Source organism: Echinococcus granulosus, assembly GCF_000524195.1.
Source record: "Echinococcus granulosus chromosome Unknown EG_S00014, whole genome shotgun sequence".
NCBI lineage: Eukaryota > Metazoa > Platyhelminthes > Cestoda > Cyclophyllidea > Taeniidae > Echinococcus > Echinococcus granulosus.
This window is the reverse complement of record NW_020170394.1, coordinates 381,653-396,278: the sequence shown is the minus strand read 5'-3', so window position 1 is coordinate 396,278 and position 14,626 is coordinate 381,653. Positions and strand designations below refer to the sequence as shown.

Genomic DNA, 14,626 nt, shown 5'->3' with positions numbered 1-14,626 from the left:
AGCGGACAATATGTCTATCAAGTCTAATTTGTGTTAACAAATTAGTTATTAGGTCGATCATGTCATCCTGGAGATGGCTAAGCTGTTGCAGCAGACGTAGCTTTAACTAACACAACGCACGTAGCAAGTGGGGTGCCACATGTTCGCCAGGTGACCTGAGGGAGCAGTGAAATGATAGGAAAACATTAACAGCTGTGGGCAACTGTTTTAATCTCTCGACAAACCTCTACTGGGTCACGAGCCTTTGTCCCAATGCTGCGAGACTGAACGGTGGGCTGGCAGAGTCAGCATGATGACTTTATGCAGAAGTTCTCTATTGTGGGGTGAAATAGACATTTGGTACAAAACGATGAAGCTCATACGAATTACTTAAGATTAGGGCAAAAAATGGATTCCAAAAATTTGATGCATTAATAAATTTTTGAAACAAGGAGGCACATTGTGCATAGAATTTAAGATTTTATATAAATTTTGAACACTTAAATAAGGCATAAAGGAAGACAATTTACGAAGGACAGCGTTTGTCAAAAAAGTGCTTAGACACAATAACGTCATATGTGGTACTTAAGTCAAAGAACACTCCGGCGAACTAGGCAGTCGTATCTCAGTTATGAAGGGCTGTGCGTCCCAGTTTGTGGTTGCTTAGGTTATGCTGAAAGTGAATTCCAAACAAATCGCCAGATATTTGAACCAATTGGCCTGACCTTGTTTGTGTTTCAGTACCCATCGCAAAGCGCGAAAAAGAGGTCGAAACCTGAAAAGAGTACATTTTGGGAAAAGTCGTTAAAAACAAGTGATTTAAGTGCTTTTGAAATTTAGGTCGGCTGCCCCATAATCACACAGGCACGTGCAACTACGGTATTTTTACCAAAAAGTGCATATCACAGAAACATTGGGCAAATATTCGTACACTACCCGTATTTAGGCCATTCTTGGCCAAACGAATTCAGTTTTAACGATCTTCTTTGTCTAGAGAGCGACCAGTTGAATGTGTGCTTGTAGAAGTTTAAACGACTTATACTTACCAGTTTGCATAAGGAGAACAGCATCAGGGCTTTTGCCATTTCTGAATGGTTTACGCCTGACTATGTCAACGAAGTTGTCACAGCTTACCGTCCCTTTTGACGTAGAGCCAATTTAGATAACCATCGACGAAAATATGAGGCGGCAACAAAGTCCATGCAGTTTCGGGTACAGCTAACTGCAATAGCTTATTGTGACTTGTAGAAACATATTGAATACATGTAAATAGTTATATGGATTATGAAGCATAAAATGTGCATCAGTAGAGGACTCTTTGTTGTTCAAGGCAATACTTTTTCCCATTTTCAAACTGCACAAAGCGTCAGGTGGACTTGATGTGCTTTCGGCTTGTCTACCTTAAGAATCGAGTTATAATCGGTTCCTAAGTTGCAGATATTTACCTTCAAGTCTATTTTATACCATTTCCATAGAGTGAAGTATGCGAAAGGAGAACATACCACCACGAAACAAATTTGCTTCTTGTGGTGAATAACCTAGTACTGAACACGTTCAAGAAGACCTGCTTTTGATAATAAAGAAGAATTGTGTGCAGCTATTGACACGTCAACTGGAGATTAACGCGTCAAGAACTTTTGGTGGTGAATAATGAGGCAATTAGTTTACATTTATCACATCAACTGAGAAAATCGTGGTGGGCAATAAGCCCATGGGTATCACCTGCCGTGCACAACAAGATGATAATGACCCTCAACCTATCCATTCGTTTTTCACTTCCTTCTTATCATCAGTTAGTTGCTGAATGAGTTGTACTAAAACTGACTTTAGTCCAGCCTCAAGCCAGCAACCACACCTTTGGAAATTCCTAAACAATCAACTTCCCGTCCACCCAACACTTCTGAGACACCAGATCATTCCCAGGAGGCTATGGTTGGTGCACTGCAAACAGATTTGGTCACTATGGATTTATTGCTGAAGGCCAAATAATTACGGCTGAAATCTACTTCATGCAGAAAATCCCGAATGTGGGCAAGAAAAACTTCTTCTTGAGAAATAGTTCGGACTACTCAGTCGACGGAAAGGAAGTCCTATTCATATAGGGCAGAGCATGGACTTGTACCTCTGAAAAACGTGGCCATGAGAGTTTTGATTTATAGTGATGCTACTTTGTCCCCGTCCTTATTTTCATCCTCATCTTCCGTATTTCCCTCACGATACTTTCTTAGGTAATGACTATCATCTTTCCTTAGTATTAAGCAATCATGCGTGAAGTTGACAGCTAGGAAATGAAACTAGGGTAGAAATGGTGATGGTAAGTTTTTTTAGTGTTCGGAGGACATAAACATTTGATAGAAAAGGCACCCATAGCAGTCTTGTTTTGCCCCGTTGGGAAAGGATTGCACCCTGTAATGGTGGTTGCTTCAAAGAATAGAGCACTCTATGAAACCATCTGCGATTATTCATCGTTTGGTTGTCTTATGGCTGACTTCAGTGTCCTCCTTATGGATTAGCAGACCATTATTCAAATGCATTGTACCACGATGTTTTAAGTGATTGCATAAGGTCTTCAAAATTGTAACTCTTTGAAGGTGCAACAACACTATGTGCTACATTCTGGCCGTTTTGAAAATACCCATTTGTCGAATTCCAGAGTCGCCATTGGGAATAAGTTTCTAACGTGTATGTTATACATTTAACACGATGAATTCGAGCCATCTTTATTTTGAAGCGGTATAACTTGGAAATATGGCGTCAAAAGACTACATTTCTTCATACATTGACATTTTGTGATTCTCATGTCCTTGCAATAAAGTTTCATATCATATAAATGTGTAATTTACGAAGAATCCAGATGTGGTGGTCCACTAAACAACAATGCCACAAAAAGAAATTAGAAAATCAGTCTTGGCCAGTCTAATTTCAGGGTCAGTTTCGGATATCGTGATTGGTGAAAACAACCTATTAGTATACTGGTTTGTAACTTTAAGTTTGATAATACGCACAACTGTTTGTTTGAATGCACACACACTGCCAAGTTGAAAATAAAATTTCTGCATAAAACTGGTAACGTTGTGCAATGGCATATCATTGATGCCACAGTTAAAACTTAAACTGCCAAGCCGGGTGTAGGCGAAAATCAACAACAAGCTCTTATTTACAATGCCATTTACATTTTAACCCAAGTGAGGCGTCCCTTTTGCACTTAATTGGCATGCACTTCCACAGCAATTTAGCCTGAAATTCGCGCTTCCCTTCCACCCATCTCCCTTATAACTTGGCCCAATGTGACCCCATCAAATGTGCTGAAGAAGAAGAAGAAGAGAAGGAAATGGCACAGAAAATCCTATTAAGGCCTTCCCACCCGCCTCCTGACGTGCGACCTTCTTGCTCTCCAGGCCCATACTCTCGGAGCGATGTGTTTGTACTTGCGGTTAATTAGCGCGAAGGATAACAAAACTTTATCTTGATGTTTGCAAAGTACCCGGTCAATTAACGCGCCCCTTACCATTAAGATACATTACAGATTTACTACCATCGACTTGTTTTTGTTCGGAAGTGTGCCCATATCTTCTCGAACTTATGCATCAGATTAATGCATAAAATTTACCACACCTCTAAAAGAATTCAAGAACAGTTTGGTAGTAGTTAAGGCTTTATCAATGAGTACGTCGCTCATCATTCAAGTGAGTGTGAACTTTCAGTGGCTGAATCGCTGTTTTAAAAATAACCTCAAAGTGGGACGAGATTTTTGGGATTTGCTCTCAGCGATGGCGAAACTTAATTGCCTTGGGTGAATCGGCGTGTCTGACAAGGAATCTCGATCGTTTTGTTCCATGTGAGCACACAAATAACATTTTACTACGATAAGTCGTAGAGACCCACTTTGTCTGATTACAGACAGATTCTAAGTTTAATCGGTCCAGTGTGAACGCATCTAAGAGACAATGTGGGCCTACGTTTGTTGTCTACATACCTACACACCTTTTGCACGTAGACACAATGAATGAATCAACGATTCCTTTTTTCAGTCCTTTCTATACATATTGTCACTGTGCTGGCCAGTCACTGAAGCGGAAAAAAAACGTCAGACACTAAATGCACAGTTTCACAAGCTTGCAGTGGACGTATTCGAGGCAGAAGCACAAAAACAAGAGCTGGCAGAGTGGGCCCACTGGTAAAAACGGCAACAGTAATGGGTGGAGGGAATACAGTAGAAGACGGAACTATAAGTGGTATGCAAAGACGAGGTGCAGGGGCACTGCATTCGACTGCGATAAACGGGCTTATTAGCATGCTATAATAAACTACAACTAGTAGGTCTTCCTAAGATGTAGATCATCCAAATTTTAAGACAGTGCTGTACGTCGATGACATAGTGGGGAATTGGGATTTACTAGAGGAATGATTGTTGAACCTTCCCTATCCAAACACTTTTTACAGTGAAAAAATATATCAACTTCATATAAAATTTAATAATTTCTCCCTAATGAACAAAAATTTTCTTCCCTAATTGGGACATGGGTGCAAATTATCCTCACGGAATTCCTGACTAGTGAATCCCACTTGACTGATAAGATGAAACCTTAAGTATCCTTAATTAGGTTCCTCAAGTGTAAAGTCAGGACTAAGCGTTTGGTTAAAAGCATCAACTCGACGCTCCAAAAGACCCATGAGGCAGTTCCAGTCAAAGGCCACACCTTGCTTGCCCTTTCGTCAAACACAACTGAGTTCGTAACGGTATGCAGTGAGAAGAAGTGTGAGGTCAGGGACACATGCTACCAATAGGAAAAAGCACAAGTAGTGCACATTCGTTGTGCTTTTATCTTCAAATTTGCTTATCAATTACCTACCTTGATTGATTACAAAAACAGCTAAATCCGTCATGAAAGGGTTGAGTCTGTGACGAGCCGATGATAAACGCAAAAATAACTAGTTCCAATGGGCATGGTGAGGGTGATTTAACTGATTAACGGTATTTCCAAGAAAATCTATTTTCGCTATTAATCTGGGAATGTTTAAAACTGTGTTTGGTTTATGTTAATTTTGGGGTCATTGTCTGATTATGTTTCCATATTAATACCCACTTTTGGATCAAATAAACAGGTCTTGGACCTTCCATGTCGTACAGATCCACACTACATCCAAGTCCTCCGAAAATACATTCCCATAAATAAGGCCCGTGTATCAGCTAAGCAAGTCCTTTAGATTTTTAAGTAAAGCACGGTTCTCTATGTATTTCTGCCTGCTTCAGTGAAAAATCATGCAAAAACATTACTAAAGTAAGTCTTTAACCATGCGTAAGTAGCAATTACTACAAAACTATGCTACATACTATAGAACTTTACTAACTTTATCGTATTTTACCAAATAATGACCTGGTGCGAGTGCTTTGTGTGCCAATTAGCAGATGGTGTAGGGAACCGTCCTTTCGAAATTATCTCCCAAAATGGAGGGTTGACCTAAGCATGGCAAATTAATGCGCCTAACTGGGCACCATACTGGTTTAATCTTTGTTTACTTAGAGTAGAGCACCTAGTAAGGCTCTGACAATCGAATCGACGTCTTCATGTACCTAACCAGTGGGAAAGGAGATCCGACGAATCAGATGAATCCCCTCTGGGGGGGGCTTGGAGGATGTGGGATGGGATAGAGAGGGGTGGGTAAGCCGTATACCTGCCGCGGCTCATCATATAGGGTTGACCTCAAGACAACCCTCTGCGAGTGATTCACTGACAACACGCATCGTGATGAAATCGTGACCGAAGCTTCTTTGACCTCATTAACCGGAACCCCCAATCTTACAAGTAAGTGGCAGGAGCAACACCTTGCAGGTACCGAAGACCCTACCACACAATATGATACCTTTTTAATGCAGGGGCTATTACGCGCACATATTTAAAATCTACACCAAATTACAACCATCTTTGTGGAAAATGGCTATCAGCTCTAATCCCTCGAGTAAAGCATGTCAACGCTCGGCAAGAAATTATGGATTAATTTGATTTCATCCAATATTTACACCAAGTAAACAGTCAGTGAGAATAAGGCTAGTGCTACCTTTAGCCAATTACACTGGTAGTTTGAAGTGCGATATGCTTGGAAGGAAACAAGTTGAAAGCGAAAGGCCCACGATTATGTGGGTTTTCATTACAACGCAAATAACTAAGTTAAAATACACAAAGCCACGTTCCGGTAAACTTTACATTTTAAAAGGTCAAACTTGGGAGTGGGAACACCAGGCATCACAGCTCATGACAGCCTGAAACCGACGCAGTTACCTAACTTTTGGGTTGCACTGTTTGAAGAGCTGTGCTGGGTAGCAGTGCGCTCCCAGCCTTAGGGTTCGGTGTGGGCTGTGTAAACTGCTTCTACTGCACAATTTTTAGTAGGCCGTATTTCCAGTGCAGTCCTCTAAAGGCAGACCCTTACGCGCTTGATTAGTGACACGGTTTGGTTCACGATACTGGCTGATTATTTTTTTGTGCTGAAAGGAGAGAGTTAACTTCCGCTTAAGAAACTCAATTTTCAAGAGTTTAGTGGTTTTGGATTCGCGAAGCTACCTCTTGATCGTTCTCTGAAGAGGTTTAACTAAGACCTACAACTTTCAAGCGACATATTTGACCTTGGGTCGAAGACGCCGCAAGCACCATAACCGTTTCCGCAAAAAGCAGACGATGAAGCAAAACGCGTTATTTAGAACGTCACAACGCCTTCTTGAAAAAAAAAAATAAAATAGTTCGGGAAGTGGCCGTCAACTGTACAACCATATCTAACACCAAAGAGGGTACAACAATACCTACGATCGCAGAAAGGGTTTGTTCTTTGCTATGAATTTGTCCAACTGGTCCCAGACACTTTGGAAGTTGACTTTGTCCAAGTGGCGCCGTCTATCCAAATTGATTACATGGACATTCCACTTTGCCACGTTCGGGTCCAGAGGCATATTTGCATACTTTATGTGGAACCCTTTGACTAAAATGGAAAAAAAAAATGCACATTCAGTTCAACTACATTCAACATTGACAAAATGGTTAACAGTACGTTGTAACGCAACAAGATACACAGTGTTAGCATAAATAGTGTGATAATCAGCTACAGGAATTTTACCAGTCATGTAAATATAAGAAGTGCAATGTAAGGTACCTTAAGGCCGAATCGATGCCTCATCAGGAAAGGGTATTTACGTAACTAGGCTGAACAAGAAGCACAGAACGGGATGGTGTGGCAAGAACAAATCATACCAACAGAAAAGATGACTGCTGGATCTCCACCATGAGGCCAACCCTTGAATTGCCAAGCCTGACCCTGCACAAAGACAGCCACCACCCGGTTCCACTCATCCGGCTGCAGTCTATTCGGCTGATCAATAACACGATAGGGCACCGTTCGACCATCGGGCTTACGACGGTGTATTAAAAGTTCGTTATCACGCTTACAACCCTGATTTCGCTTCTCCTCGGTGGAGACAAATTGGAGATCCTGGAATACCCACAGAGAATATGACAAAGTAAACGTCCTAGTAAATTTTGATGAGCAAACAGCGGAAGTTCGGTATGAATATTTAAGAGGAAAATGGGAACACTCCGAAGACTACTATTTTCAACTACATCTCATGAAATACCTGAAGGATGTCAGTGGCGTTGAGCATTGTTATTAGACTTGTTGGTGCTGCAGGGATGATGATAATAGGAACACGGGAGGCGCGAGGCTTAGAACGGGAAGCCAAAGAGCGGGAGCTACGATCTAAAAAACACAAAATGCCCTTCTAATTGTACAATATGAGGAATACCGTGCTTTAGGCAGAAAAAATAAGCTCGTAAAAAGTAACCCACTTCTCACCTATCAAAAGCCCACGCGAATAAATGACATGCAACCCACCAAATAGTCAAATCAACCGATAAAATATACAATCACTGAATAAGATTTACATGGATCAGGAGTGAGGCCAGCAGCGATGGGTGTACTGAGCCCTAGACCACGCGGATCGCGAGGTGTCCGAGCACCACGCGGAGTCTCGTGGCCAGGCGTTTCTGGAGGGAGAATTGTGGAACCGGAACCCTCGAAGGTAAGGCCTGGCGCTGACAAAGCACTACCGTTTGGCTTAGATCCTCCGGCACTGACACCGCTACCCACCATGGAAGTGAGCGCCTTGCCATGATAGGAGCTCATTGTATCAATTCTGAAACCCGCAGTATCTTCTCGGCCTGTAGCAAAGCGCTCCTGATCATACCGGGAATACTGTAAGGCGGGAGGCTGGCTCTGTTGTCGCTGGTGGGCCATGGAAGTTAGAGGCGTCTTGTAGAAGTTGTTTATGGTTCCAACCGCACCGCTATAAGCGTCACGGCGATCCGGTGCCAAATGGGCGTTTTCCTTAAGCTAAAAACGGCAGATGAAACTGTGGGCGACAAATATGCAATTATGCGTGCATTCAATGTTGTTCAATTTACCATGACGTTACGTAAAATGCCCAAAACAATATTTTCGTAGAAGGTCTTGCCCTGACTTTGGAGAATATTGCCCCGCGTTCGCCATCGACGCTCACGTGATGAAATTACACGAACAGTATCCATGTCAGAAGCAAGAAAGGCGGCACGTTTGGGGTCAGCGGAACGAGCGAGAGCAAGCTGCGCATCATCAACAGAAACTATAAGCTGAGAATTTGAACCTTGATAGATTGGATCAGTGGGTCTTGAAGAGAAGACAGAGACGCCAGAAGCCATCAGCAGTGGCTCGTCACCAGTAACAACGGCGGTGGGATCTAAGGCATCTGGACTGCCTAGATGATCCACGGTTACCTCGGGCTTTGCGACCTGCTGATTCGCCCGGAACTTCGCGCGAAGAGACTAGAGAAAAATAATCCTAGTTATTTTGCAGCTGCATATTCAAGAACGACGTAGACGAATTTCTATAAATCCCAACATTAAATCTTAAGAAACTCAAAGTCAGAGACGCAAAACATGTGTGCACTGAGTTCAAGTAAAGGAACCAAAAACAGTCATACCTGAATTTTATCCAATGATATAGCCGAAGGAAGGGCGCTTCCTTCAGATTGATCCAAAATTGAGCCAATCTTTTTTCTAGCAGATTCATCGTGCTGTGAATCGAGAGGTTTAACTTCTTCCGGCTCGTAGGAAGATAGTCGTGGCCTTTTCCCATCGATAGGTACATCTGTACCCAAAATGGATAAAATGAAACGTCTACTGGCAAAGCTCATGATTAAACTAGACCGTGGCAAGATGACTAACCGCGCAAATTCTGTGCATCCAAAGAGCCTTTAGAGATAGCTCTGCGGATGGTTATATCAACAGGAACCGTCCTATCAATATTTGGAGCGGAAGTGGCATCTCCATTCAGATAATTAAGTAGTTCACGTCGATCAGGTAAACGTACCACTGGTATTCCTGCGGCCTGAAAAAGTCATGCAAAAATAAACCTACCGCAGCCTGTCTGACATATTTTGAATGAGGAAGATTAACATTCTTTAGGAGATACACGATACAATTCAAAGTATAGTAATCCTTCGGAGCACCGTCTTTACCAGTACTGCCAGAAGTTTGGTGCAAACAAGGAACCTACCCCCACATAACATAGTTTGTCTTTGCAGATTTCGGCCAAGCGAACTCTCCAAAAATTACTTCCTCATTAGTCTCCACAATTTCTTTATTACCAATATGATACTCACGCAGAAGCCCTAGCACGTCCGCCATACTCAGCTAAACGACGGGTCAACAGGAGCGCCGCAGCCACCCAATCTATTTAAGAAAAAGCTGAAAAAATTTGCAAATCAAAGAGAAGTGTAGAGTAAATTTCCTGCATTATTAGTCTCAAAAAGTGTCAAAAAAGTTGAAATGTAAGAATGCATCATAGGTTCTCCAGTAAACAGATATACGTAGATGCACATGAGGATGGGCCCAAGCGTCCACATATATATCATTAATAAAAACGTGAAAAAAGCCCTTGTCAAAAGTCAAAAAAACTAGCCTAAAGGCCTATTCTACTACAAGTTGAGCTAGTTTCATTCACCAGATGACTCCCTCGAAAGTGTCCTAAATTTACAAATAACTAGCGGTTGATTGATGAAAATTTCGCACTGTGACTACTTGAGTTCACCTGAACTAAAGTGCGTGGTGTCAGCAGTGGATTAAGTTTATCACGAATGCACGAAGGGATTAGGAGGCTATAAATGTTTGGATGACCCCTTCATAGCGGCTAAGTGGAAACATAAAAGTCTCTGTGACCCGAATTTTTAATACATAAGTCTAAACATGTTATTACTGTAGTAACGTTAGACCTACTTAAAGATGAATAAGACGCGATACTGGGCAGAGTATGTGTGGGACAAGGCTCCTGAGTCTCCTCTTCCCTGGTCCTCATACTCTTAGAATACCCGGGTTGATATAGCTTCGCCATGTCTATTATAATAAGTAAATGGGAAGAGCAAGTACAAGTTCAGGGGGTGTGGATACGGAGCCCCTCCACGGATTGCAGGACGTCGACTCCCCTGTCACAAGATTCGATCCGTATCCCCATCTTTTATCTAAAAAAAACCTTAAAACAACAGGAGCAATAAACATGCATTATAAAATCACAGAAGGTCTTCGTGTCGCGCCACACAGCGGATGCCCATTGTTGAGACCTCGAGGTGACCTGTTTCCGAATTTGGAAGTACACCAAATAGCTTCAATATTGCCTGTCCATCTTTGCAAGTGCATTGCTGCTTTCATGCGCGGTGGTAATACTGCATTCACCAAACTTTTTTGAGAATCTCATAACACCAAATTTGCAATGATTGGGCTATAATGCTTAGTATTGTAAAGAACATTACAGAAGCAAACTATACTGTCTAATTTATGAGACGGTGAAGGCCCCAGACTCGTTGATACTGGTAGATAAAATCAGGTTTTTTGTCACTTTCCTGTAAAGGAATGTAAATGATAAATTTTGGAAGAAAAACGGTTTAAAATACTTAGTTAGCCATAAATTGTTAAAATTAATCTCTTTAACTTATTGGATCATTGGCTTCACAATACTGTCATTCTTCTGTCCTGTTTTACTAACTGGTCCGTCTGTCGCCACTTGCGTTTTCTGGGCGATGGCGGTCACGCCCTTTTGCTGGACTGGTGAATTCGTCATCAAGTAACTTTCTTTTTAAGTCATATTCTTAAGAAAACCATGGGCTGATGTTATGCGGGCAGCCCAACTGAAGTATCCAAACCCATTTAATCCGAACGTTTTGACCATCGATGTTATTTCACGAAACATTGATAGGGAAACTGGCGTTCTTCGCACTACCAAGTTGATTAACTCATCTTGGCCTATGTTTTCAAGTGTGGGCGACCTTCGGGCTGTTGAGCGTACAGAGGTTGATCCTCGGAGGCAATACATGCTTTTGGAATCCAACAATGTTGACATGAGAGGTGTTCTCAAAGCCAATGAAAGACTAGAGTATGAAGTACATCCTGGTAATCCTGAATGGTAATTTGTTACTTTTTAACATTGTAATAGAACCCATTTTAATATGCAGCATTTGTGGCTGCTAAGTCCTTGCAAGGTTCCATGTTTTGCCGTGGTCTTGTTCGTTTAAACCTAAATTAGGCTTGGAATTTGCAGGACGCTCGTTCGTCACAAAATCTCCGTGGACGCCTTCCGCTTCATCGCTTATGCTGCACTCTCCGCCAGCGAAAAGACTGCTCGTTCGGTAAGATGCTTAAAGTTCTACGATTATGCAGCATACATTACTCTATTGCTCCCTTTTTGTTAGTATTCCTTATTTTAATCCTTTACATTCATGCATTGAATTTTAAAATCTGTCTTTAACCTTCATTATTACTCTACTGAGCATTATTGTGTTTTCCTGGGTTTTCATAAATTAATTCTTACTTCATTTCTCACTTATTTTAACACCTCTTATATTTGCCTCTACATCTATGTTGATCTGTCAATACAACTAAAATGTCATGACTGTTGTAAACATTAGTTAATGTATTATGCCCTCCTAAATCAGGGTCGGGAAGCCTTGAAATGGGTTATCGAGAACCGAATTGATCACTTCATGGTGCGTGCTCCTTCAAAAACCGACGTGTCGGCTCCCTCTTCGTACCTCACTCCGGTATCCAGTTTTTTTTCACACGGGGCGACATCGTCGCTCTCCCTGTGGAGTCGCTTGCGCTCTCTTACTGTCCCCTCTCAACAGTCCATGATGGGTCCTGGTAACACCAACCAGTCGTCGTCCACGTCGCTGCCCCCACGGCTCCTGCGGACCTGCTCCACGAGCAGTTTACCTGTTTCGCTGGACCGCGTAGTCACTTCTTTTGACTCTTTTCATCCCATTGAGGCGCTGGGCGATATTAGGAATAGAGTGGCTACCGATGTAACAGCGTTGCGAGAGCAACTACGCAGACGATCCCAGCGTGTCATTGAACGTTTTTCCAAGGTGGATGAGTACGTGCTCATCATGTGAAGTAGTTTTTGGTGCCGAAAGTTTTCCTTTTCCAAGATATTGTTACTCGCTGCTCTCTGACTGCACCTCTACCCCGCTGCTGCCACGGCGTGTTTGCTCTTTGTAAAGACTACGTAGGTATTGTGCTGTTCTTGAACGGTCTCGTCCTTTTCTAAGCAAAGTTTAGCACTTTCAAGGCATCAAAGTTCAACAAAACAGTGCGGCATCCTTGATTCTGCATTATTAACATTTTAGTTGCGGAATTCTCGGTACTTTTAGGTAACAAGATTGCCCCTATTATTTACGCACATATTTTGGTGGACCCAACATTGAGCAAGGTGAATACTCTCGCTCTATTGAATGGCCCGTTGTTTGCCGCTTCTAGTGCAGTCAAGTCTACACCAGGTCCAAAAAATGAGTACATACACACATTTATCAGATTGAGCAGCGGGTGAACATGAATGGCCCCTGCTGCTGTGGCTGGTGTATTTGCCTGGTGGGTTACCGCACCGCTAGAACGGATTGTTGTGCCACCCGACAAACGTAAACGTGAGCTAGCTTCAAGTTGGTTAGCAACGCAAGAGAGTTACTGACAAAGTAACGGCAGGTAACGCATATCAGCAAGCCTTAATCATTCCTGTATTCTATTGGTGAGACCGTGAAAATTGCACGAAAAGCATTCTCATAACTTACGAGCGGGTGTGGAATAGTTCACCTTTGGCATGATGAGGGCCAGGTAGTTGGTTTTATGTAAGCTGGTTTGGGGTTTTCTGTTCCTCGTCGGGATGGCACTCGAAATAGGCTTTTGGCAGATGTGGCCGCTCCAGGCACAACGCGTGGCGCTCTCCACGTAATTGAGGTCAGGATTGGATGCGCTATCCTAAGCAGTACACGTGCTAGGAGACACCGTGCATTGCGGAACTTGGATTTCATACTGCTTGGACCCCTGGGCGTAAGCTGTTGCCTTGTGGGTATGGGGCTTCTGACCGTGAGCACACTGGCTACAGATTAAGTAATTGAAAGGTGCTGCATTTGCTTCCTTGTGAGACACTTCATTGGCAACTTGCCAGAAATATCTGATAAGGGAAGTGTTTAATTACCATTAGGAAGAGCGAATACTTTCAAACGGTCATGTGGAGAGTTGGTCCGATATTGGCACTTTTCCTAAGGGCGCTATCATTAAATTGCTGTGCCTGTTCAAGCCCCAAGGTGTGCATGTAAACTGATGTCGCGAGTACGGATCTTTATGCCAATTGAGGACCGCGGATTTGGCTCCTTCAAACGCCTTTTCATTTATTTTTTTTTCCAGAAATACTGGTATTACAAAGGGCCTAATTATTATTTGAAATGGTGAGAACTGGTTCTATGCAGCAACAATTATTTCTGGTGCAGTTAACCTTCTGCATCGATTGCAGTAATGTTAAAGATCGTTAAGTAATAGTGTCGTTTGCGATGTTTACCGTGTTTGTCTAGAAACGCGTTATTTCTACCTTAAACAATGACGAATTCGTTCGAACAATGAAGCTTGTAACCTTAGATAAACTTGATTTCGATGTACATTGTTTCATCTGGCTTGTTTTACCACTGTAGCGTTCCAAGTCTTCCATATTCGACCTATAGAAGGTATTAGAGCCACTGGCATGGCCCAGAGGCCAGCCCACCCGGTGAGGTACAATGGCCGAGACAGAGTGGCCCTCTACCAATACCGGCCGTTAAACGCAACCAATGCATTACAGCCACTGTATTCAACAATACTGTTTCGAAGCGGTTTTTCCCTCCGTAGCGATGCAGTTATTGCACTTCCAACAATCGCGTTAGTTACTGAGCCTTCGAAATGATTTCCTACTTATTTCAGCGGGAGCAACTATTTAAATCTAGAACAGATTTTACCGTATCTGGGCCCTATCAACCTTTTTGACTATAACTAGCGCATTACACTTGGTGAACAAATCATTTAATATCTGCCACAAATGCAGGATTCTTTACAAGATCACAGTATTTAATTGACACAGTGCTCATTTAACCGCACGGACGTCTCTGCGGTTTGTACTACCTTTTGGCGGACGTGGGAGAAGGGGCATACTTCTCTTCTATCAAACCTACCTACCATAATGGTACGGCTTGACGGACCTTCAGAGGAGGTTGCGGGCGCTATGACTCTGTGCGCACCTCGAGATCAATGATCTAAGATTGACTTGCGAAAAT

At 42.5% G+C, this 14,626-nt stretch overlaps 2 protein-coding genes across 2 annotated transcripts; one reads left to right on the top strand and one right to left on the bottom strand. All coding sequences in view use genetic code 11, as the record gives it.

The window, feature by feature from the left end:
• Nucleotides 1–6,778: 6,778 nt before the first annotated feature.
• EGR_02921 (Parafibromin) lies at nucleotides 6,779–9,689 on the bottom strand (the record flags this gene model as incomplete). The annotated part of the gene is made up of 9 exons (XM_024492170.1): nucleotides 6,779–6,954; nucleotides 7,224–7,461; nucleotides 7,604–7,725; nucleotides 7,911–8,358; nucleotides 8,430–8,825; nucleotides 8,984–9,150; nucleotides 9,228–9,390; nucleotides 9,420–9,525; nucleotides 9,559–9,689. The coding sequence occupies 9 exons, from the start codon at nucleotides 9,687–9,689 to the stop codon at nucleotides 6,779–6,781; spliced, it is 1,947 nt and encodes a 648-aa protein (XP_024353365.1).
• Nucleotides 9,690–11,074: 1,385 nt separating this feature from the next.
• On the top strand, nucleotides 11,075–12,442 carry EGR_02920 (hypothetical protein; the record flags this gene model as incomplete). Its single annotated transcript, XM_024492169.1, has 4 exons — nucleotides 11,075–11,118; nucleotides 11,149–11,457; nucleotides 11,593–11,680; nucleotides 11,987–12,442. The coding sequence occupies 4 exons, from the start codon at nucleotides 11,075–11,077 to the stop codon at nucleotides 12,440–12,442; spliced, it is 897 nt and encodes a 298-aa protein (XP_024353364.1).
• Nucleotides 12,443–14,626: the final 2,184 nt, after the last annotated feature.